The sequence below is a fragment of the Sphaerodactylus townsendi genome, linkage group LG03 (assembly GCF_021028975.2).
Source record: "Sphaerodactylus townsendi isolate TG3544 linkage group LG03, MPM_Stown_v2.3, whole genome shotgun sequence".
NCBI lineage: Eukaryota > Metazoa > Chordata > Lepidosauria > Squamata > Sphaerodactylidae > Sphaerodactylus > Sphaerodactylus townsendi.
The window spans coordinates 7856878-7875953 of record NC_059427.1 but is presented as its reverse complement, the minus strand read 5'-3'; the positions used below and the strand labels follow the sequence as shown (position 1 = coordinate 7875953).

The 19076-nt window shown below is 46.1% G+C and overlaps 2 protein-coding genes across 4 annotated transcripts; one reads left to right on the top strand and one right to left on the bottom strand.

The window, feature by feature from the left end:
- Window positions 1-3427: 3427 nt before the first annotated feature.
- LOC125428766 (zinc finger protein 24-like) lies at window positions 3428-9703 on the bottom strand. 2 transcript variants are annotated; one of them, XM_048489388.1, is made up of 4 exons: window positions 9665-9703; window positions 7273-8238; window positions 5985-6114; window positions 3428-4633 (listed from the first exon to the last, which is right to left on the bottom strand). In XM_048489388.1, exons 2-4 carry the CDS (start codon window positions 8059-8061, stop codon window positions 4167-4169), a joined length of 1386 nt encoding a protein of 461 aa, XP_048345345.1. In that variant the 5' UTR covers window positions 8062-8238; window positions 9665-9703; the 3' UTR covers window positions 3428-4166. The 2 variants fall into 2 exon arrangements, with proteins under 2 accessions (XP_048345345.1, XP_048345346.1); XM_048489389.1 differs by lacking the exon at window positions 9665-9703 and adding an exon at window positions 9609-9629.
- A 960-nt stretch (window positions 9704-10663) lies between these two features.
- On the top strand, window positions 10664-18872 carry LOC125428619 (zinc finger protein 345-like). 2 transcript variants are annotated; one of them, XM_048489052.1, is made up of 5 exons: window positions 10664-10777; window positions 12164-12293; window positions 15066-15169; window positions 16525-16654; window positions 16817-18872. In XM_048489052.1, exons 1-5 carry the CDS (start codon window positions 10763-10765, stop codon window positions 18637-18639), a joined length of 2202 nt encoding a protein of 733 aa, XP_048345009.1. In that variant the 5' UTR covers window positions 10664-10762; the 3' UTR covers window positions 18640-18872. The 2 variants fall into 2 exon arrangements, with proteins under 2 accessions (XP_048345009.1, XP_048345010.1); XM_048489053.1 differs by lacking the exons at window positions 10664-10777; window positions 16525-16654 and having other exon boundaries at window positions 12165-12293.
- Window positions 18873-19076: the final 204 nt, after the last annotated feature.

Here is a 19076-nt window from a genome sequence, read left to right as displayed (position 1 = left end):
CTGTGCGGAATGGCAAAAACAGTTGTGAAAGCAGCTTGAAAGTGCATTATTTTGCGTGTGCGGAATGAGCCATAGAGACAATTCCCATTCAAAACAGCGGGGTTTCTGAGGAAGCATGCGCAGGATTTGGGGATTCTCAGCCTCCAGGTGGAAACTGGAGATCTCAGCATTACAACTAATCTGCAGACTACATAAAGCACCCAGTGATTATTTAGTTATCTAAAACATAAATATTTATTCCACTTCTCCTGCAGCAAATGGCTGCTTTGGAAGGTAGACTGCATGGTGTTATACCTTAAGAGTTCCCTCCTCTTTCTAAACCCCAGGCTGCACCCCCAGATCTCCAGGTATTTTTTAAAACTGGAATTGGCAACGTTAGTTTGGGTTGTAAAGGGACCATAATAATGTTTATTATCCACTCTAGGGTTGCCAGGTCCACCCTAGCCACTGGATTGTGGGGGGGTGGGGGTGGTAAGGATGTCAGATCTCGTTTGGAATCTGACAATTTGGAAATGGAAATTTGCAGAGGATAGGGATGTCACTGGGGCACAGTGCCATGCAGTCCACCTTACGTGGGATTCCCAAGCCTTACCTGGAAGCTGGCATTAACCACTAAAGTCCACCCTCTCCCCAAATCCTACCCTTCCCAGGCTCTACCTCCTAAAATTTTCCAAGCCAAAGTTGGCAACCCTAGGAAGAGTGCTCAGCGACAGAGGTATATGTAATTCTCACCAGTCACTCTGAGCATATGCAGAGCGCCTAGCTCTGTGGTGAGGACTAATCATCATACCAATTATATTTCAATATTTATTGTTTAGATAATAACTACTCCCATGAGAAGATGAGTCACTGGGTAGGCAATCATGCCAGGAAAAGTTGAAGGCAGCAGGAAAAGAGGAAGACCCACGATGACATGGATAAACTCAGCAAAGGAAGCCAGAGCCCTCAGTTTGCAGGGCATGAACAAGGCTGTTAACAGCAGGTCATTAATTCATAGGGACAACGGAGGTGAGAAGCAGTTTGATAGCACTTAACACACAAAATTGAACTGAACTGAAAAATATCTACTCTAAAAATGAACAGTTGTGTCGATAATATTAGTGTTATTATTAGTGAGTTTATTTATCTTCTTAGAACATGCTGAGTGCCTAGATCTCCAGTCCCTTTTGTTCTTATTAATTGCCACTCTGAACATATGCAGCATTCAAAAAACTGGTCGTGTGTGAGTTTTCTGAACTGTGTGGCAGTGATCTGGCAGATTTTGCTCTTAAACTTTCACCTGCGTCTATGGCTGGCATCTGTGGCTAACATTTCGCCCGCATCCAGGGCTGAAGGTGCCAGCCATAGATACAGGCAAAACTTTAGGAGTAAAAACTACCAGACCATGGCCACACAGCCTGGAAGCAGGGGCAGAGCAAGGGGGAACTGTGCCTGGGGCGCGCGTGTGCTTGTGCCCCTGCTGCGACGGCGCCCGCCCCTGCCTCGCAACACCCCCGCCCCGCAATGCCCCCCACCCCAGCCACACCCCTACACTGGGGCGCGCCCAGGGCATCACAACCCCTCCCCCCTCTGCCTGGAAGACCCACAGCAGCCAGTTGACTCCAGCTGTGAAGGGTTTCAACAATATATATGTGGAACAAACAGGTAAAGGTTGTAATCCCAGGCAATTTTATTTGGGAATAAGATTCCTGAACTCAGTGGGATTTTGTTTTGAGCACATTTGCACAAGATTGGGTTGCTCAAATCAGGATGATATAACAAAGGATAGGGTAGTTTAATGGTTGGAGTTTCAGACTAGCAGACATGCTCAGCTGGATTTTTAAAGTAAATCAGAATGCCATCTAGGTTAAAGACTATTGTTCGATCCAGCAGGTCCTGAAAAACATAATTGATGAAATGCTGGAAGACCGCTGAGGCATTGCAGAGTCCAAAAGGCATGACGTGGTATTCATATTGGCCATAGCAAGTTCCAAAGGCAGTCTTCCGTTCATCCCCTTTCTTAATTCAGATTAAGTTATATGTCCCATGCAGATCTAGCTTGGTGTAAATTTGAGCCCCTCGAAACCTCTTGAGGAGCTCTGAGATCAGGGGCAGAGGGCAACAGTCTTTTTCCTCAGAGGTCAACCTAGGCCAACCCTCCTCAAGCTGCGTGGGCTTCTCCCCTCTTGGTGGCTGGACTCCCTTCCGAGACTGCTTACATTCTTCCGGGCGATCTTCAGTGGACTGGCAGAGTTGGGTCAACTCGTTGAGGGTGCAGGGCTGTTGAACTCAGGCGAGCTCATCCAAGACCTCTTCGGAAAGTCCCACTACAAACTGGTCCACCAAATGAGGGCTCGTTCCAGTCCAGGTCTTGTGCAATAAGCTGGAATTGGGTAAGGTAAGCAGGGACTGACATCGATCCCTGTTTCAGGGCTTGAATGCAGTGGCTGCCTCGCTCCACCTTCTGGGAATCCCCAAAAGCACTGTCCATCTTGGCTATGAAAGCACTGAAATCAGCTAGCTCTGGAGCTTCAGCTGGTAGCAGAGGCGTAGCCCATCGAGCAGCTCGATCCTTCATAAGGCTGATGAGGAAACTCACTTTGGTCTGATCATCAGGGAACTCGCTCCACCCTGGTTCTTCTGGCAATGAATAATCAGCACTGGCCCAGAAATGTGGCGTAGTTTCCCCATTGTCCATCAAATTTATCTGGCGGAGCAAGTGGGCATTTGGGTGCTGAGGCAGATGTGGCTGCCTGATGCTGCAGACCAGTCGCTATGGCCTTGAGTTGCTGCATCTGGTTGGCTAGAACCTGGTTCTGAGCAACCAGGTCTGCAAGGGTCCCCTCCATGGTGACCTACAACCAGGGTGGAGCGAGAAAGTAGCTGGGTGCAAACTGTGCGGCAGGCAGGCAGGGCATGGAATGCTGTGAAGGGGTGGTCAGGTCCAGTCTCGCAGGACAGAACAGGTGGCAGACAAGAGCATAGTCAGAAGACAGTCCAATGGGTCAAGGCAGGCAGCAGGTGAAGGCATAGTCACGGGTCAGTCCAACAGGTCACAGCACAGGAGATCAGGCAAACAGACTGGAGAACAGCAGTAGACCAGGCACACGGAAGCTACAGGAAACACACTTGTTGCACCCAGGCAGACGCAAGCTCACACCAAGGCTTATATAGAGAGCCTTGTTCAAGGGGCTGGGATTATCAGATGCAGAGACTTCTATTCTCTGATATCTTGCTACCAGATGAGCACCCCAAGGTCACCCAGCTGGTGTGTGTTGGAGTGCACAGGCGAATCTGAATTCCCCAGATAAGCCTCCACAGCTCAAGTGGCAGAGCGGGGAATCAAACCCGGTTCCTCCAGATTAGAGTACCCTTCCAGATTAGAGTACACCAGATTAGAGTACAACCAGTATGCCACTGCTGCTCCTGCTTTGAGGAGCGTATTCCACTGTCAAACAGCCCTTGCCGTCAGAAAATTCTTCCTAATGTTTAAGTAGAATTTCTTTTCCCATAGTTTGAATCCATTACTCCATGTATCTCCACTCTGATTGGTAGAGAGTCATTAGTGGAAGGCTTCCAAAGAACACTCCTCACTATCACCAGCCAGGTTGGTGCCAATACTGAACAATAAAAGCTGGCTTACATAAGTTAGTAGATGAAATATTTTGTATTACAGTATTAGATTAATCAACATTTGGAGTAGACCCAGATTTTCATCCAAAGAAAGGCATATCAGAACCTAAAGCCTTATGACTAAAAAAGTTTCTTAACTTACACAAACAAACTAATTTAAATAAATCTATGCATGTTTGAAATGCATCATATTTTGCACAAGATACAAAGCTCAGGCGATAATTAAGCGCTTCAAAAAGGAGGACAGTGAATTCCCCATCCCCCAGCTCCTGCTGTCCAATGCTGCTCCAACAGAAGGCAGGAGGGAAAGAAATGGAAGCATATGCAACCTTACATAAGTTCCAGGGGAAACCAGGATGTGACGCAGAGTAAATCTAGGAATCACCAACAACTCTATGATTTCCAGTGATTCCTAGAGTTACCTGGCAGCCCTTCTGGGTTTCCTCCAGAAATGACATAGCATTACACAGGACATCAAGGTCTACCCATTTTTTCCTCACCTCCAAGCTTCCCACCAGTTGCCAGGTATGGCTCGGTAACCCTGTTTTCAAAGTTTATAGAATTGGGCCTACTGTATGGCCCACCCTTCTTGCTTGACTTCTTTCATAGTCTCCATGGGTTCTCTGATGAGTCCTCAGAGCTAAGAACATGAAGAAAGTTCTACCACAGTCTGAGCAGGAGTACCGCTTACGCCTCACTTGGTTGGGCTCACATTTGACAATGTCTGATGACTGCTGGAAACTTCTGCCACCGACTGTGCGCAGGTTCTGCCACTGGTGTTTTCTGTCTTGCATGATAGTTTTAAAGACCTGTTTGGAACCCTGAGAAGGAACTGACTCTCGCATTCCCACCTTGGGGTACTTTTCTTTCTGTTCTGGCCCATGTGGACACCTTGATTCCCATCTATGACTCTGGAACAGCATCTCATTTGCTTTTCTCTTGGATACATCACTGGCAGCTATGTGGTGTGATCCTTCCAAACTGCACTTCTCTTCCTCATTTGTACTCTTGAACTGTTTTCCTATTAAGAGACAAAAAGAATCATGGATTACCTGCCAATGAGTTGTGAAGCCTGAGCCAATGTTAGCATTCTTGAATGGGTGCCAAGACCCAGGGTTGCCAGACCCCCTTGACAACTTGTGGAGGAAACTAACCGGGCAGTGGGGGCCCTTGCTGGTGATGTAACAACATTGCTTGTGGACACCCTGATATAATTTCCTTTGTGCACCAGAAGAGACGTCAGTGAATCACTAGCAATTAATTTTATTCAGAGGTGGGATCCAGCAGGTTCTCACCAGCTCCCGAGAGCGGGTTGCTAATTATTTGTGTGTGCCGAGAGGGGGTTACTAATTGGGTCTGCTTTTCCGTTAGAAATTCCATTAGGTCCAAAAATCATAAAGTCCTGTTGTTTCCTATGTGGCTGGTTAGCGAAGGTAGAAAAAGGGATAATTCTCCCTGTCGGGCTGTTTTAAAAACATGTTTTAGAAATATGGTAAAGTTCCTTGTTTAAGGAAAGTATCCTTCTTTTGATTTCTAGAAACAAAATTAAGTATTTGAAAGTATTAAGTATTTGACAGGCAGTCAATTAGAGGAGAAGTAGTTGTTTCTGTTGGCAGTAGACGATAGGACTTGCTATAATGAGTTTAAATTATGGACAGAAAGATACCAGCTGGAAATTCGGAACTTTTTTTTACAGTAAGAGTTTTTTTACAGTAACAGAGAAATTATTAATGCCCCGCCCCCAGAATGCCCGGCCACGCCCCCATCATGCCCCACCCAGCCCCATTGGCGCTACACCACTGTCTGAATCCCACCACCAAGGGAACCTGTTACTAAAATTTTTGGATCCCACCACTGATTTTATTTGTTTGATTTCTAGGCCACCTTTCCACAACAGGTTCAAGGTGGCTTGTAACAAAGTAGTCACAATAAGGTAAGACAATAAAATCCATAAAAACATTCAATTAGTACCCTAGTGCCCCTTATAGAATTATAGAGGGGAAAATACTCAATATCATTCCCTGCACTAATACACAGGAATGCTCTGGCATTTAGGCAAAAGTCTAAGGTTTTCCAAGAATTGGATCTCCTAGAATTGCAACTCATATTCAGACCACAGAGATCAGATCCCCTGGAGAAAATGGCTGCTTTGCAGGCTGGATTCTAGGACGTTGTACCCGGCAGAGATCCCTCCCTGCCCCTCCAGAATTCATCCCCAAATCTCCAGGAATTTCCCAAACCAGAGTTGGCAACCTTACCTATCTCACAAAGTCATTGTAGCAAACAAAAAAAGGAAGGGAAAATCCTGAACCTCTAAAAGAGCAGGCTAAAAGATGATAGACAGATGAGTGGGGCACAAGGTACATCCTTACCTGGGAAACTTCCACCTCCACTGTCACCTTCCTGTTCCACCTCCTGGAGGAATGGCATCTGCCAGAGCCCCAAGGAAGACTGTGCTGTTTTGGAAGTGTTCAGGGCTGACTTTTGCCTTTGCTCGCATCCCTGAAAAACAAATAAAGATCCAGTTTGTGAGACTGGGGAACCAATGTTTAAAAATTGTATTTGATATTAAAGAAAAATGGATTTATAAAATCAAAGGATTTTAAAAGGGTCTTCTCTCTAGGGCCCTTTCCGCACGGGCGGTTAATGGCGCCCTGGGGACAGCAAAAATGCCGTCCCCAGGGAGCCATTTGCAAAGGGGGCGCAGCTGCTGTGCAGCTGCGCTGCCCTCGCACCGCCCGACCGGCGTGAAGCTGGCGTTTCCCGACCTCGCTCGGCAAGCGAGGTTGTTGGGGAACGCTGGCTTGGAGCCGCTGCCATGCAAATGGCAGCGGCTTCCAGGCGCCTTCCCTCCCCCCCCCCACCGGGCGACTCACCTGTCCTGCGGCCCTCCGACGTGTTGCCAGAGGCCTGGGGACACGCCCCCTTTGCCCTGCGACCCTGGAGCGGTCGCGCAGGTCAGGGCGGCTAACCCTGTGTGTGAAATGCCTAATTCTGCACATTAAAATCTATCTTTTGTTTTAAAGCTTGATTCTTGGGTAATATTCCTTTGACAATCTTTATAAAACCCAACTGCGTAGGACCATATACTAGGTGTGGCCTGACAAGTTCAAGTAAAGGCCAGAAAAGGTATGTTAGCAAAACAAGCATCTTGCAACTTCCGTTCCACATCCCATCACAGAAGGCTGTCAACCTCCAGGTAGGGGCTGGAGACTGAGCTGTAGGCTACAGTGATCAGTTCTCTTGCTGAGAATGGCTGCTTGGAGGGTGGATTTTATGGTGTTATACCAACCCTCCCCACTCCAAATTCTGCTTTTTCCAATCTCCAGGAGCTTCCTAACGTGGAGTTGGCAACAGTACAACAAGGGCAGAAACCTGGGTCAGGGCTTCTCTCAGTAGGCCAAACTTGGGGGTGTGAGAACAGGAAGAGCAGAGATAATGTCGTCGTCCCCCCCCACACACACACACATGAATCCTCATAGATATTCCTCTCATTATTCAGAATTTTAAAAGAATATTCTTCCTTGCTTTTACGTGGGCAACTTTAGGCCCTTCTAAAGGTGTACACATTAATTTATTCTATAGTTTAGTCCTGCCCTCAGTCGAAGCAGACACCTAGGGCAGATGACAAGCATGGTGGAAATTCTATGTCCTTCTCACTTGCTCCTCCAGCCCTTCCGCTGCTTGCTTTTCTAGCAGGAACTCCTCTGCTAGGTAAGTTGCCTGGAAGCAGGTCTCTGGGCCACGTTGTTTAACCCAGTTCAACATCTCCAGGGGCAGGACAGCCAGGAACTGCTCCAGGATCACCAGCTCCAAGATCTGCTCTTTTGTGTGTCTCTCGGGCTGCAGCCACCGACGGCAAAGTTCCTGGAGATGGAAGCAAACACTGCGAGGTCCCTCAGCCTCCAGATAAAGGAATTTCCTGAAGCGCTGGCGTTGTACTTCTGCGCCAAGAGCTTCCTGACCCTCCATTTCTTCCTTCATTTGCCCCAAATCTCCATATTTGAGCTTGTTATACACTTGCCCATGAGATTTACAAGGATCTGGTAGATTCTGGGCCACCTGCTCTCCTGCAGTTTGGCAGCCAGTGGCAGACTGCCCTTGAAGCAGAGTGGGAACCGCCTGAGGTACACCTGAAGAGGCACACTTATCCCTCAACTGTGGATTCTTCCAGTTTGATGGAGAGGCTTCCATCGTCTTCAGGAACTCCTGCCATTGAACTTCCCATCTCTGAAGCTGTCCCTCGACTTGTTCCTGTTTCATTTCCTCTCCCGGACTCTTTTGCAGGAATCCCCTGATATTCCCAGCTTGGAGGACATGCGGAGCTTTTCTTGACTTTTCTCTCAGCTGGGAGCTTGTTGAGCTTTCGTCCTCCATTTTAATAGTGGTCTGCACTGTGTGCTCTAGTTGGACAGGAAGCTGGAGATCTCCTTCTTCAGCTGTGGCCATTTTACCTCAGGACACGATCAGAGTTATCAGACTTGCATTCCTAAGCCTCTTTCCTGATCTTCAGACAATGAAACCAAAGCAGTCTGAGTCTTCATTCTTCCTTTCTTCCAAAATCTCTAGGTGACTGGAGGTTAAACCAGAAATGACCATATTTTGGAACAGCAAGAAGGCATCTCCCTGAGAATGAGAGATGGACAGAAAATTACTACAGTCCACAGTCACCACCACCAGTTAAGGTAACAGATGATTAGAAATATTCTTCTCTGCATGAGATCCTGAAGAATCAGCATCAACAGTAGGAGGAGAGATGGATTCATCAGATTGTGCATTCAGATATATATGAGACAAAATTAAACCTCAGATTAGCCATTTTGAGTCTGGTCAGGCTCCCAAAATTCTGGGAGTAATGAAAATTTATCTCCTGGAATTTCTAGAGTTTTTTGGGGGTTGTTTGGAGAGGAGTAGGAATGAGAAAGGAGAGAGAGGCAGTTGGCCCTACTAAATGCCTGTTAGTCAGTGTCTCTGTCCCTTTAAACTGTAAAGGGAACAGATGGACTATCTTAACAGCTGATGGCTAGGTAGGCTAAAGCCCAGGTCTGCTGCCATTGGAAACAGTAGGTCCATTATTTTCTTCAGGCGCTAGAAAGGCCAGGTGTACCTGTGAGAAATAATGGGGTCATTTCCAACATGACTAGAAGGGTAAGAGCCTGTACACCCATCAGGTAGAGGGGCAAAGCCTTATGGGAATGCATAAGCTCACACACCAGCCCAGCCAGCCACTTCCATTTTCCCCTGCCATCCAGGTGACTCCTCCTTTCCCCCTTCTATTAGCTGCCTACTAATGGTTGAGGCTGTCTACCTGTCACTGGAAATAGTGAAAATGATACCCAGCCTCTCTAACATCCAAATAATGGCCCCATTTATTGCCAAGGACTGGTAGACCTGGCCTCTCTGTCCACTCACTACCAAGTGTTAATCAGCATCAGCTCTTAGGTGGAACTTTTAATCCCTTTAAAGAGATGGAGAGCAGGAACTCTGTGGCGCAGAGTGGCATGCTGCAGTACTGCAGTCAAAGCTCTGCTCCTGTTGATGACAGCCAACCCTGAAGCGCCAAACAACCTCATCCAGTGTCTTCATATACAGATATTAAAAAGCATGGGTGATTTTTATACCCTGTTTGTCTCTATCTTTAAGGCGCCTTAAAGCAGCTTACAATCACCTTCCCTTCCTTTCCCTCACAACAGGCACCTTGTGAGGTAGATGGGACTGAGAGAGGACTTACTCCCAGAAGAGGTATAGAACGTCCAGGTTCTGTTGCTCAAAAGGACTTAATCCCAGAAAAAGTAAATTGAAGACTGGCTCTTGCTTGGCGTATGACCTACATTGTAAGGAAGGTACAGCTGGTGGGGGGGGGGGGGAGGCATCTTCAGTTTCGAGACTGGCACCAATTGAACTGCAAATCCTACACATAGTTTCCTGGGAATAAATTATTTTTAGCAGTAGAACCTGGAGGTAGCATAGGATAACACAGCGGAAAATTGCATCACCTTCCCTTGATCATGCAAACAGCTCTTTCTATTAATGAGGGGGGGGGGGAGCTCACCGCTGCGGATGGCAGGAGATATTTCAGACTCTCTTGTTTCGTATACAGACACGCCTCCCCTTCCTCCTTCTTTCCGGTCCCCTCTGGGATGGAGAGTTCTATCAGTGTAACCCTTAAAAAACTGGAAGGTCTGGGTACTTGAAAAGTGCATTGAGAGTTTTCATCTTTTTACTCCCCACAGCGCTCCTGTGACTTTGTGAACTGGTGTAGCGGTTGGAATGTCAGACCACCTGAATGCAGGATGTCGGGTTGGTTGCCAATGGATTCTATGGCCTGATGCCCAGGTGAAGTCCCCTCCCAATCCCTGCCCTTCACAGGCTCCACCAGCCTCCAGGGGGGACCTGGAGATCACTCAGAATGACAGTTCATTTCCAGACGACAGCGGTCACTTTCCCTGATGGAAATGGATTTTTTTTGGCAGGTAGACTCCTCTCCATGGCATTTGTCCCTGTCCTCCCCAGCAGCCACCCCCAAATCTTCAGCAGTTTCCCAGCCTGGATCTAACAACGGCAACGCAACCCTTTAGTATGTGGATGCCTGGAAAAGTGTAAATCAAGTGCTGTTAAAAAAAAAACCCAAAAGATTTGGGCAGAAAAGGTTTCTTCCAGTGGTGGGAGCCAACCAGTTCTCACCACTTCTCTAGAAGTGCTTACTAATTTTTTCTGAGTGCCGAGAAGGGGTTACTAAAGCAACCTCCCTGCCCAATAGGGACTGGAGGTGCGTGTGTGCGGCGGAGCCACGGTTTGAATCCCACCACCATCGGAACCTGTTATTAAATTTTTTTGGATTCCACCAGTGGTTTCTTCCCTAGCTGTCTCTTTTTCAGGATCTCTCCAGCCGGTCTCTCCTGCAGTGGGGCGGTCAGAGGAAGTTGCCCCAACATAGACCTACAAGAGCGAAGAAACCTCCTCTTTCCATATATTTCTGTTCTTCCGTCTGGGTTTGGTTGTTGCAGGGAACTACATTTCCCAGCTGGCCTTGCCTCCCCCAGACGTTGAAGGGGCCGGCTTTTCCAAGAAGGGGAGAAGGAAATTTGGGCAATATCAAGTCCCTCTTCTTTTTAGTTTCCCCAGGCTGGAGGGAGAATCTGGCTTTTGCATGTCTGCAGGACAGGTGAGTGACGCAAATCTTGGGCAAGAAGAGGGGAGGGGAGAGAAAATAGGGGTGAAATGGAGGGAAAGGGGAAGAAACGGCCGGGGGGAGCCCCGGGAGAGCGGCTTCCCGGGTAGGATCTCTGGGCATGGAGGGGGGATGTTTCCCCACGCTTGATCGTGTTTCTTGCAACCAGCCTGTTTTATTCTCAAGAGATCCAAGGGTGTCAAACTCGCGGCCCTCCAGATGTTCATGAACTACAATTCCCATCAGCCCCTCCCAACATGAGCATTGGCTGTACTGGCAAGGGCTGATGGGAATTGTAGTTCATGAACATCTGAGGGGTCGCGAGTTTGACACCTGTGAGATAGCCTGTCCTCTTGGTCTGATCCAGGAGGTCTCCATGGATCGATGCTGCGGCATTTGGCCATGTTTTGCCATTTGTATTTTCACTACAAACTCTTACTTTCTCTGGTGTACGTACTCAATGAGCATCATCCTTAAAAAGATCGATGCACTGGCATCTGGTCTGAAGATTTTTAAAGGAGGGGATCTAATTCTTACCTATCTGGGTTCCACCTTCTTCACCTTCTCTGGACTGAACCATCTCTTCTGTTGCAAAGTATTCAAGGAATTTTCTTGTCGTTTATCTGGGCCAAGATGTTCCCACAAGCATTGAGGCTCCCAGTGTCATTTTGAAATTCTAAACCCCCTTCAAAAATTGGTAAACCATCTGCTGTTTGTGAATCTTTGTCTGAAAGTATTGTATGAAATTCTGAATGTGTTGAAATTATGCCATAGCTAACTTGCACTTGTCGTGTTGTACAAACTGCAGTGATTCCACAATGCACAAATATCAGAAAAGGTCTCTGATGTAGCAGGTTTGTGCTGGGTGTTCTTTACCTTCCATCTCTGATCCACCAAACCCTGAGAATCACATGGCCTGGGATTGTTAGGAAAGAAAAAGAACAAAAGACAATAGTCGTAATTGGGCCCATTTACATTTGCAGAGCTGGATGCAAGCTTATGCCTAACATTTTGCGGAAAAAATGTTTCAAGCAGAAACCTACTCTGAAGTTACAATTTCTGTGCATGTCTTTAGTTACACATGCAAGATAGCTGTGCTGTTGAATCCAGTAAACTGCCCCAAAAGGGTTGTCTTGGTTTGTTTGTTGTTTGTTTTTCATTTCATTGGATTTGATTTTCTGAATTTGTATTTTGTAGAGACTTTCAGTATATTCGATTTGTCAGAGGTTGGTTGAAAAAAGTTAATGCAATTTTCATTGCTGTCTGTTTGATGTACTGCATTCTTTCAATTAGTTCAGTGGTCATTGGGATTCTTCTTAAATGTTTGAATGCTTGGAGACAGGAATTGATGATCAACTGGGCCATATTTTCCTCTTTCAGAGATCGACAGTGTCCTTTGAGGAGATATTTGTGTTCTTCAAGGAGGAGGAATGGGCTCTTCTGGATCCAGGCCAAAGAAAAATCTTCTGGGATGTTATGGAAGAAAATTATGAGACAATGGAGTCTCTGGGTAAGAATTGTTTCTTTTTTATTATGACCATGGAAGAGAAGGGAGGAGATGGCTCCCACCTTTGACACTTTTGACCTTTAGGACACATGTTTATTTGTCACAGAAGAAAGAACAAAGCTGCTACACAAAGCATTCAAGATTTCACGTGGTTTAAAGCAATCTATTAATGAAGACGGCTCTGATTGGGAGAGGCAGGAAATTGTGTTAGGTTTCTACTAGCAGCTTCTGATTTTTTTCCTTTGGCTTTTCTGTTTTGGCCAATCCTTTGTTTGAGTGACTGAGGGTGATGGGGGGAGAGGAGGAACTGTCTTGATGATTTGACTAGGTCAGTGGACGGGCCACCCTCAGCGGCAGAGCTCCTGTTCTATGTCTCAAAAGTCTGGAGTTCAGTCCATGCCATCTTGAAAAAGGGTTTAGACAATAAGGTCTTTGGTTGCAGGTTTTGGAAGGCCCCTAACTGGGACCCCCCCCCCAAAAAAAAGCACCATCCCTTTTGGTGGAATCAGTTGGGCTTGATGGAAACCTCTAGACAAAATCATGGTGGTGGGAAGCCTCAGTAGGGGGGTCTGGGAGGTCATCACCCCCTCCGGAGTCATCATCAGGGTTTCCTCACCCTGAAAGGGTGTCAGGGTTTGGTCCTGTTCCCATCTTGGTTCCCCTATTACTGACCTTGTCACCTCCATTCAAGTCATCATCCCCAAGCACAGTTGCAGGAACTGCAGGACGGAACTACGAGGGATAATTACATCGAGGAAGTTCTGACAAACTGTCACAACTCCAGACTTGTCCACTAAATGAATCAGTACTTTGAAAGCGGAATTCTTATTTATTGATTTCAAGCGTAGAAAAGCTGTTGACTTATATTGTCAGAACTGAGTACATTAGAACAGGCAAAGCTTTATATCCCCCTGAATTACAAGTGATCTCCAGACTATATAAATTATCATCTAGCAGAGGTGTCAAACTCAGGCCCTCCAGATGTTCATGGACTACGATTCCCAGCAGCCTCTGCTAGCATGGCCAATTGGCCCTGCTGGCATGGGCTGATGGGAACTGTAGTCCATGAACACCTGGAGGGCCTGAGTTTGACACCTCTAATCTAGAGGCTTCTCTGGAGGGTGGACACCATACCCTTAAACGCCTCAGAGGCCATTCCTTCCCAAAATCCACCATCCCTTGGCTCCACCCCTAAATCTCCAGGTATTGCCCAACCCAGTCTTTACAAGCCTAGCTCTGCCTTCTGACAAAAGAGTTCTGGTAAAAGTGTATGAAGCAGAGATCATTCTTTCATGGCAAACTGTAGGCAAAGTGAGATATATAACAATTGTCATACTGCTTTTCCTCCCTGTGGGGACCCAAAATGGCTTAAATTCTTTGCTCCAATTCATCCTCACCACAACCCTGTCAATTAGGGTAAACTGAGAATGTCTGCCAGACCCATGATCAGTCAGCAGTCTTCCTTGACAAAGTGGGGATTTGTCCCTTGACCTCCTAGATCCGTAGTGGCGAACCTTTGGCACTCCAGATGTTATGGACTACAATTCCCATCATCCCCTGCCAGGAATGGCCAATTGGCCATGCTGGCAGGGGCTGATGGGAATTGTAGTCCATAACATCTGGAGTGCCAAAGGTTCGCCACCACTGTCCTAGATCCTAGTAGTCAGACAGTCTATCTACTATCTATCTTGCTCCAATTGCTGAGGGACATTTTTAAACTCACTTACCCAGTTTTTACATTGAGTGGAGATTTTCCATCTTCATGTCTGTGCTAATGGCACTTCCCTGGCTCCTCATGAATAAACTTTTGCTTCCATGGCAAATGGCAAAAGGATGTCATAGACTTCATCTTTGACAGGATGGTCTATCTAAGTCCGTTCCTTTTTGGCCCTGCTAGTTCTATCATTGTCCTGAATTTGTATCATCATCATCACCATCCTGAAGAGGGTGGCCAGTTTTCAGACACCTGGCTTTCTTTTTTGTTGAATTATGCCTTCCACTATGAACTGTAGCTTCCCATGCCAAAAGCACTTAGCAAGGGAGAGGGGGCTGTGGATTATGTGACCCAGGGTTTTCTTGTTTCTTCCATATTTGACGGTGTTTGCAAGGGTAGAGAGCCGCGTGGCGTAGTGGTTAAGTGCTTGCGCTGCCACTCACACGGTCAGGAGTTCGAGCCCCCTGTGGGTCAGATATCCTGGCAGCTGGTTCATGGGCAACTCAGCCATCCACCCATTCCTTGGTCGGTAAATGAGTACCTAGCACATAGCTAGGGGGTAAAGAACAGCCGGGGAAAGCAATGGCAAACTACCCCACAAAACGGCTTGCCTATGAAATCACTGCTTGCAGTGGTGTCGGACACGACTGAAAGGGGAAACTTTACCTTTACTTGCAAGGGCAGCTCATTATTACTCTATCTTCTGTTCCACCCTCTTTCCTTTTTGTTCTTATGTTAGAAGCCTTCCCCTCAGTGACAAGATGTTCTTAGGATAGCAGGTGTACAGGCTTTTTTGTCACTGCTGTGAGGTAAGTTTTCCATTGAGCCTGAAGAGGAAAAAAATCACTGAAGTGTGTGTGTGTGTGGGGGGGGGGGTGTCACAGAAAACAACATTTATTTATATTTATACGAAGCTGCTCCATACAGCAACAAACAAGGAAAGAGACTTTATCTTCCATGTTCCCAAATATGGACTTTAAAAATTCTGTTTAGGTCTTGTTGCAGGACCAGAGAAGTCAATGCTTCTTTCCTAGGTATTCATGGAGTGGTTTTTCCACTAGGTGGAGAAGGAGATTTATGGAATACACAGTTCCTTGGGGGTTCTCTTCTTTCTCATGTTTCCTGGCTGGAAGGAGAATTTGGCTCTATGACCTCTGCAGGAGAGGTGAGTTTAGGATTTCATTAACTTCATGAACAGGGGAGGGGAGGTCTGTCTGAATGAGCGTGAAAGAGGGAGCATCCAGAAAATGGCTTCCTGGGCAGGACCAGTGTTGGAGGTGGGTGTGTGGTGTATCCTTGTGTTGTCACTCTCTTGGATGTGTTCCATGCAACAAGCATTGGTTTATTTTATTGTTAGCAGTTAGGTGGATCTCTAGTCTGATCAACCTGGTTCATTGTCTGTTCTTTCTGCCCCTTGCATGTTGCTGAACTCTCAGTTTTGCTTCTTGCACACCCCACGTGCTAACCCCAAAAAAGGCATTCCACCATATTTTGTTATTATACTGCAAGTATTTTTGGTACCTTCTGCTGTTACTCTGAGATGTGATTCTCATGAAGACCACTTAATTGGCAACTCGTCTGAAGGTTTGTTTTCTAACAGAGTGGACCTAATTCCCCCTTCCTGTTTGTGCTGCCCTCCACCTTCCCAACTTTTGACAAATGCACCTTTGCTTCTACTCCTAACAGCACAGAGATTTTCCAGAAATCATCTCGGCCAGAATATTATGATTCTGATTATTTCTGATATTACCACTCCTGCAATTATCCTGGATCTTATGCCAATTTAGAGGCTCCTAGCTTTCATGAAATAACACTGTTCCCACTGCAAGCTTGCTAACTTTCCTGCAACATTTTTCTCTTTTCCATATACAGTTGCTTTTATGTGAAATCGCAAATCTATTGAGATGATGCAGCAGTTTATTTGCAATTGGGGGGGGGGGGGTTGTAGAAGCTGCAGCCATTTCACAATCCATAGATAAAGGGTCTCCAAAACTGCAGGCTTGTGCTGAGCTTTTTCTGTCCTGCATCTCCCCTCCCTCAAGGCCAAAAGATCACACAGTCATGGGTGAACTGGCCTTGGGTGTTAAAAAAAAGTTTCCTTATTTAGGCCAGTTTACAGTGCTAGAGGCAAATTTTAGAGAACACAAAACACCTCTGCAGACAAAACCCTTCAAAGCAGAAACCTTATGTGGAGACGATCTCTGTGTATCTCTGGATTTAAATATGCCGGATTGTATGGTAGATAGTAGTAGACTGTCAATTAGGATACCTTTTAAAACATTTGATTAAACTTGTCCAAGAGCAGCTCAGTTCTTTGCTATTTTTTAAATTTGTATTTCAAGGGGCATTCAATATATTCCAAGTGTTGGAGGTTGAAAACAATGAATCCAGCTTTAGTTTCCATTAGTTTGATAAGTGCATTTGTTTAATCAACTGAGTGTCAATTGGGATCCTTTTTTTCTTCCTCGAGTGCTTGGAGACAAGAATCGATGATCAACAGAACATATTTTCCTCTTTCAGAGATCCCCAGTGTCTTTTGAGGAGGTAGCCATGTTTTTCACAGGGGAGGAATGGGCTCTGCTTGATCCAGGCCAAAAAAAACTCTTCTGGGAAGTGATGAGGGAAAATTCTGAGACTGTGGCCTCTTTGGGTAAGGATTTTGTCCCTTTTATTCTGAACATGGTAGAGAAGGGAGGGGGTTCTTCCAGTCCTTGGGCTCTCATTGTGGAAAATACTATTGACCACTGACTGTACCTGCTAACTGGTGTTTGTACCTTTTCATTCCTGTTTACTTTCTGATTCTCTTTTGCAGTTGCAGATGTGAGGGAGACAGTGAATGAGAAGGACTCAGGAAATGTGGTTTTAGGAAAAGACAAAGATGCACAGGTGGAAGTGAATTCTGAAAATGAAGTGGTACTAAGACGAGACTGTACAAGGGAAGTAAAAGAGAGGCAGAGGAAGGAGTTGGTTGTCTCAGCCCAAAATGAAATAAGGAAGAGAGAGAATGGCGGCCTAACTAACCATCAAAAGCTTCATACTGGGGAGAAGCTATATAAATGCTTGGAGTGTGGAAGATGCTTCCATCAGAATGGACCTCTTATTGCACATCTAAAGGTTCATACAAGGCAGAAGCCGTTTAAATGCTTGGAGTGTGGAAAGTGCTTCTCTCAGAATAGTGATCTAACTAAACATCAAAAGATTCACACAGGCGAAACACCATACCAGTGCTTGGAGTGTGGAAAGTGCTTTTCTCGTAATGACAACCTGAGTGCACATGAAAAAGTGCACACGTTGGAGAAGCCATATAAATGCTTGGAGTGTGGAAAGTGCTTTTCTCGGAATAACAACCTGACTAAACATCAAAATACTCATACAGGGGAGAAGCCATATAAATGCCTAGAGTGTGGAAAGTGGTTCTCTCGGAATGGCGACCTAAGTAGACATCAAAAGATTCACACAGGGAAGAAGCCACATATATGCTGGGAATGTGGAAAATGCTTCTCTCAGAATAGTGATCTAAGTAAACATCAAAAGATTCACACAGGGGAGAAGCCATATAAATGCCTCAAGTGTGGAAAATGCTTCACCCAGAATGGCAACCTAGCTTCACATCAAACAATTCATACAGGGGAGAAGCCATACAAATGCTTGGAGTGTGGAAAGTGCTTCCGTCAGAGTGGCCATCTAAGTGCGCATCTAAAGGTTCATACAGGGCAGAAGCCATATAAATGCTTGGCATGTGGAAAGTGCTTTTCTCGTAATATCCAACTAATGTCACATCAAAAGGTTCACACAGGAGAGAAACCATATAAATGCTTAGAGTGTGGAAAGTGCTTCTCTTCCAGTAGTTATCTAACTGTGCATGAAAAGGTTCATACAGGAGAGAAGCCATATAAATGTCTGGAATGTGGAAAGTGCTTCTCTCTCAGTAGGTACCTTACTGTGCATGAAAACGTTCACAAAGGGGAGAAGCCATATAAATGCCTGGAGTGTGGAAAGTGCTTCTCTTCCAGTAGCTACTTAACAGTGCATGAAAAGGGTCATACAGGGGAGAAGCCATATAAATGCATGGAGTGTGGAAAGTGCTTTTGTCGGAGTTACCACCTAACTTCCCATCAGAAGATTCACACAGGGGAGAAGCCATATAAGTGCTTGGAGTGTGGAAAGTGCTTCACTGATCATCGTGACCTAACAAAACATAAAAGGATTCACACAGGAGAGAAGCCATATAAATGCTTAGAATGTGGAAAGTGTTTTTCTCGGAATGACAACCTGATTAAACATCAAAAAGTTCACACAGGGGAGAAGCCATATAAATGCTTAAAGTGTGGGAAATGCTTCTCTCAGAATAGTTACCTAATGAAACATCAAAAGATTCACTCAGGGGAGAAGCCATACAAATGCTTGGAGTGTGGAAACTGTCGTGCCAAGGGCTGCCCGACTTGCCAGCCACTGCGCCAGTCCTCTCAAGAACCCTCCACTGTGCCTGAGAGTTGGCAGCCACCAAGTTATGGCCAAGACACCTGTTCCAGTAGTTTGCTTGGCCCTGTGTCAGGTAGCAGCCAGCTAACTGTCTTCTGCCTTTTTATTCCTTTCCCTCTCCCACCGCCCCCCCCTCCGGGCCCTCCCCTTTAGCCTAGCCCTTTGTGAACCATAGCCTCTAAAGCTCTTCCTCTCACCCCTCTGCTCTTTCACTTCTACAGGGGCTATACAGGGCTGACTGCTGGGCTGGATGTTGGCTTGCCAACCCTTTACAACCCTGGGCTAAGAAATGGCAAATGCAGTTCAATGTAGCAAAATGCAAAGTGATGCACATAGGAGCAAAAAATCCAAACTTCACATACACACTACAAGGGTCAGTGCTATCAGTCACAGACCAGGAAAGGGATTTGGGCGTCTTAGTTGATAGTTCCATGGGCATGTCAACTCAATGCATGGCAGCTGTGAAAAAGGCAAACTCTATGCTGGGGATAATTAGGAAAGGAGTTGATAATAAAACTGCAAATATTGTCATGCCCTTATATAAAGCTTAGGTGGTGCAAACCCGCGACTTGGAGTACTGTGGGTTTAGT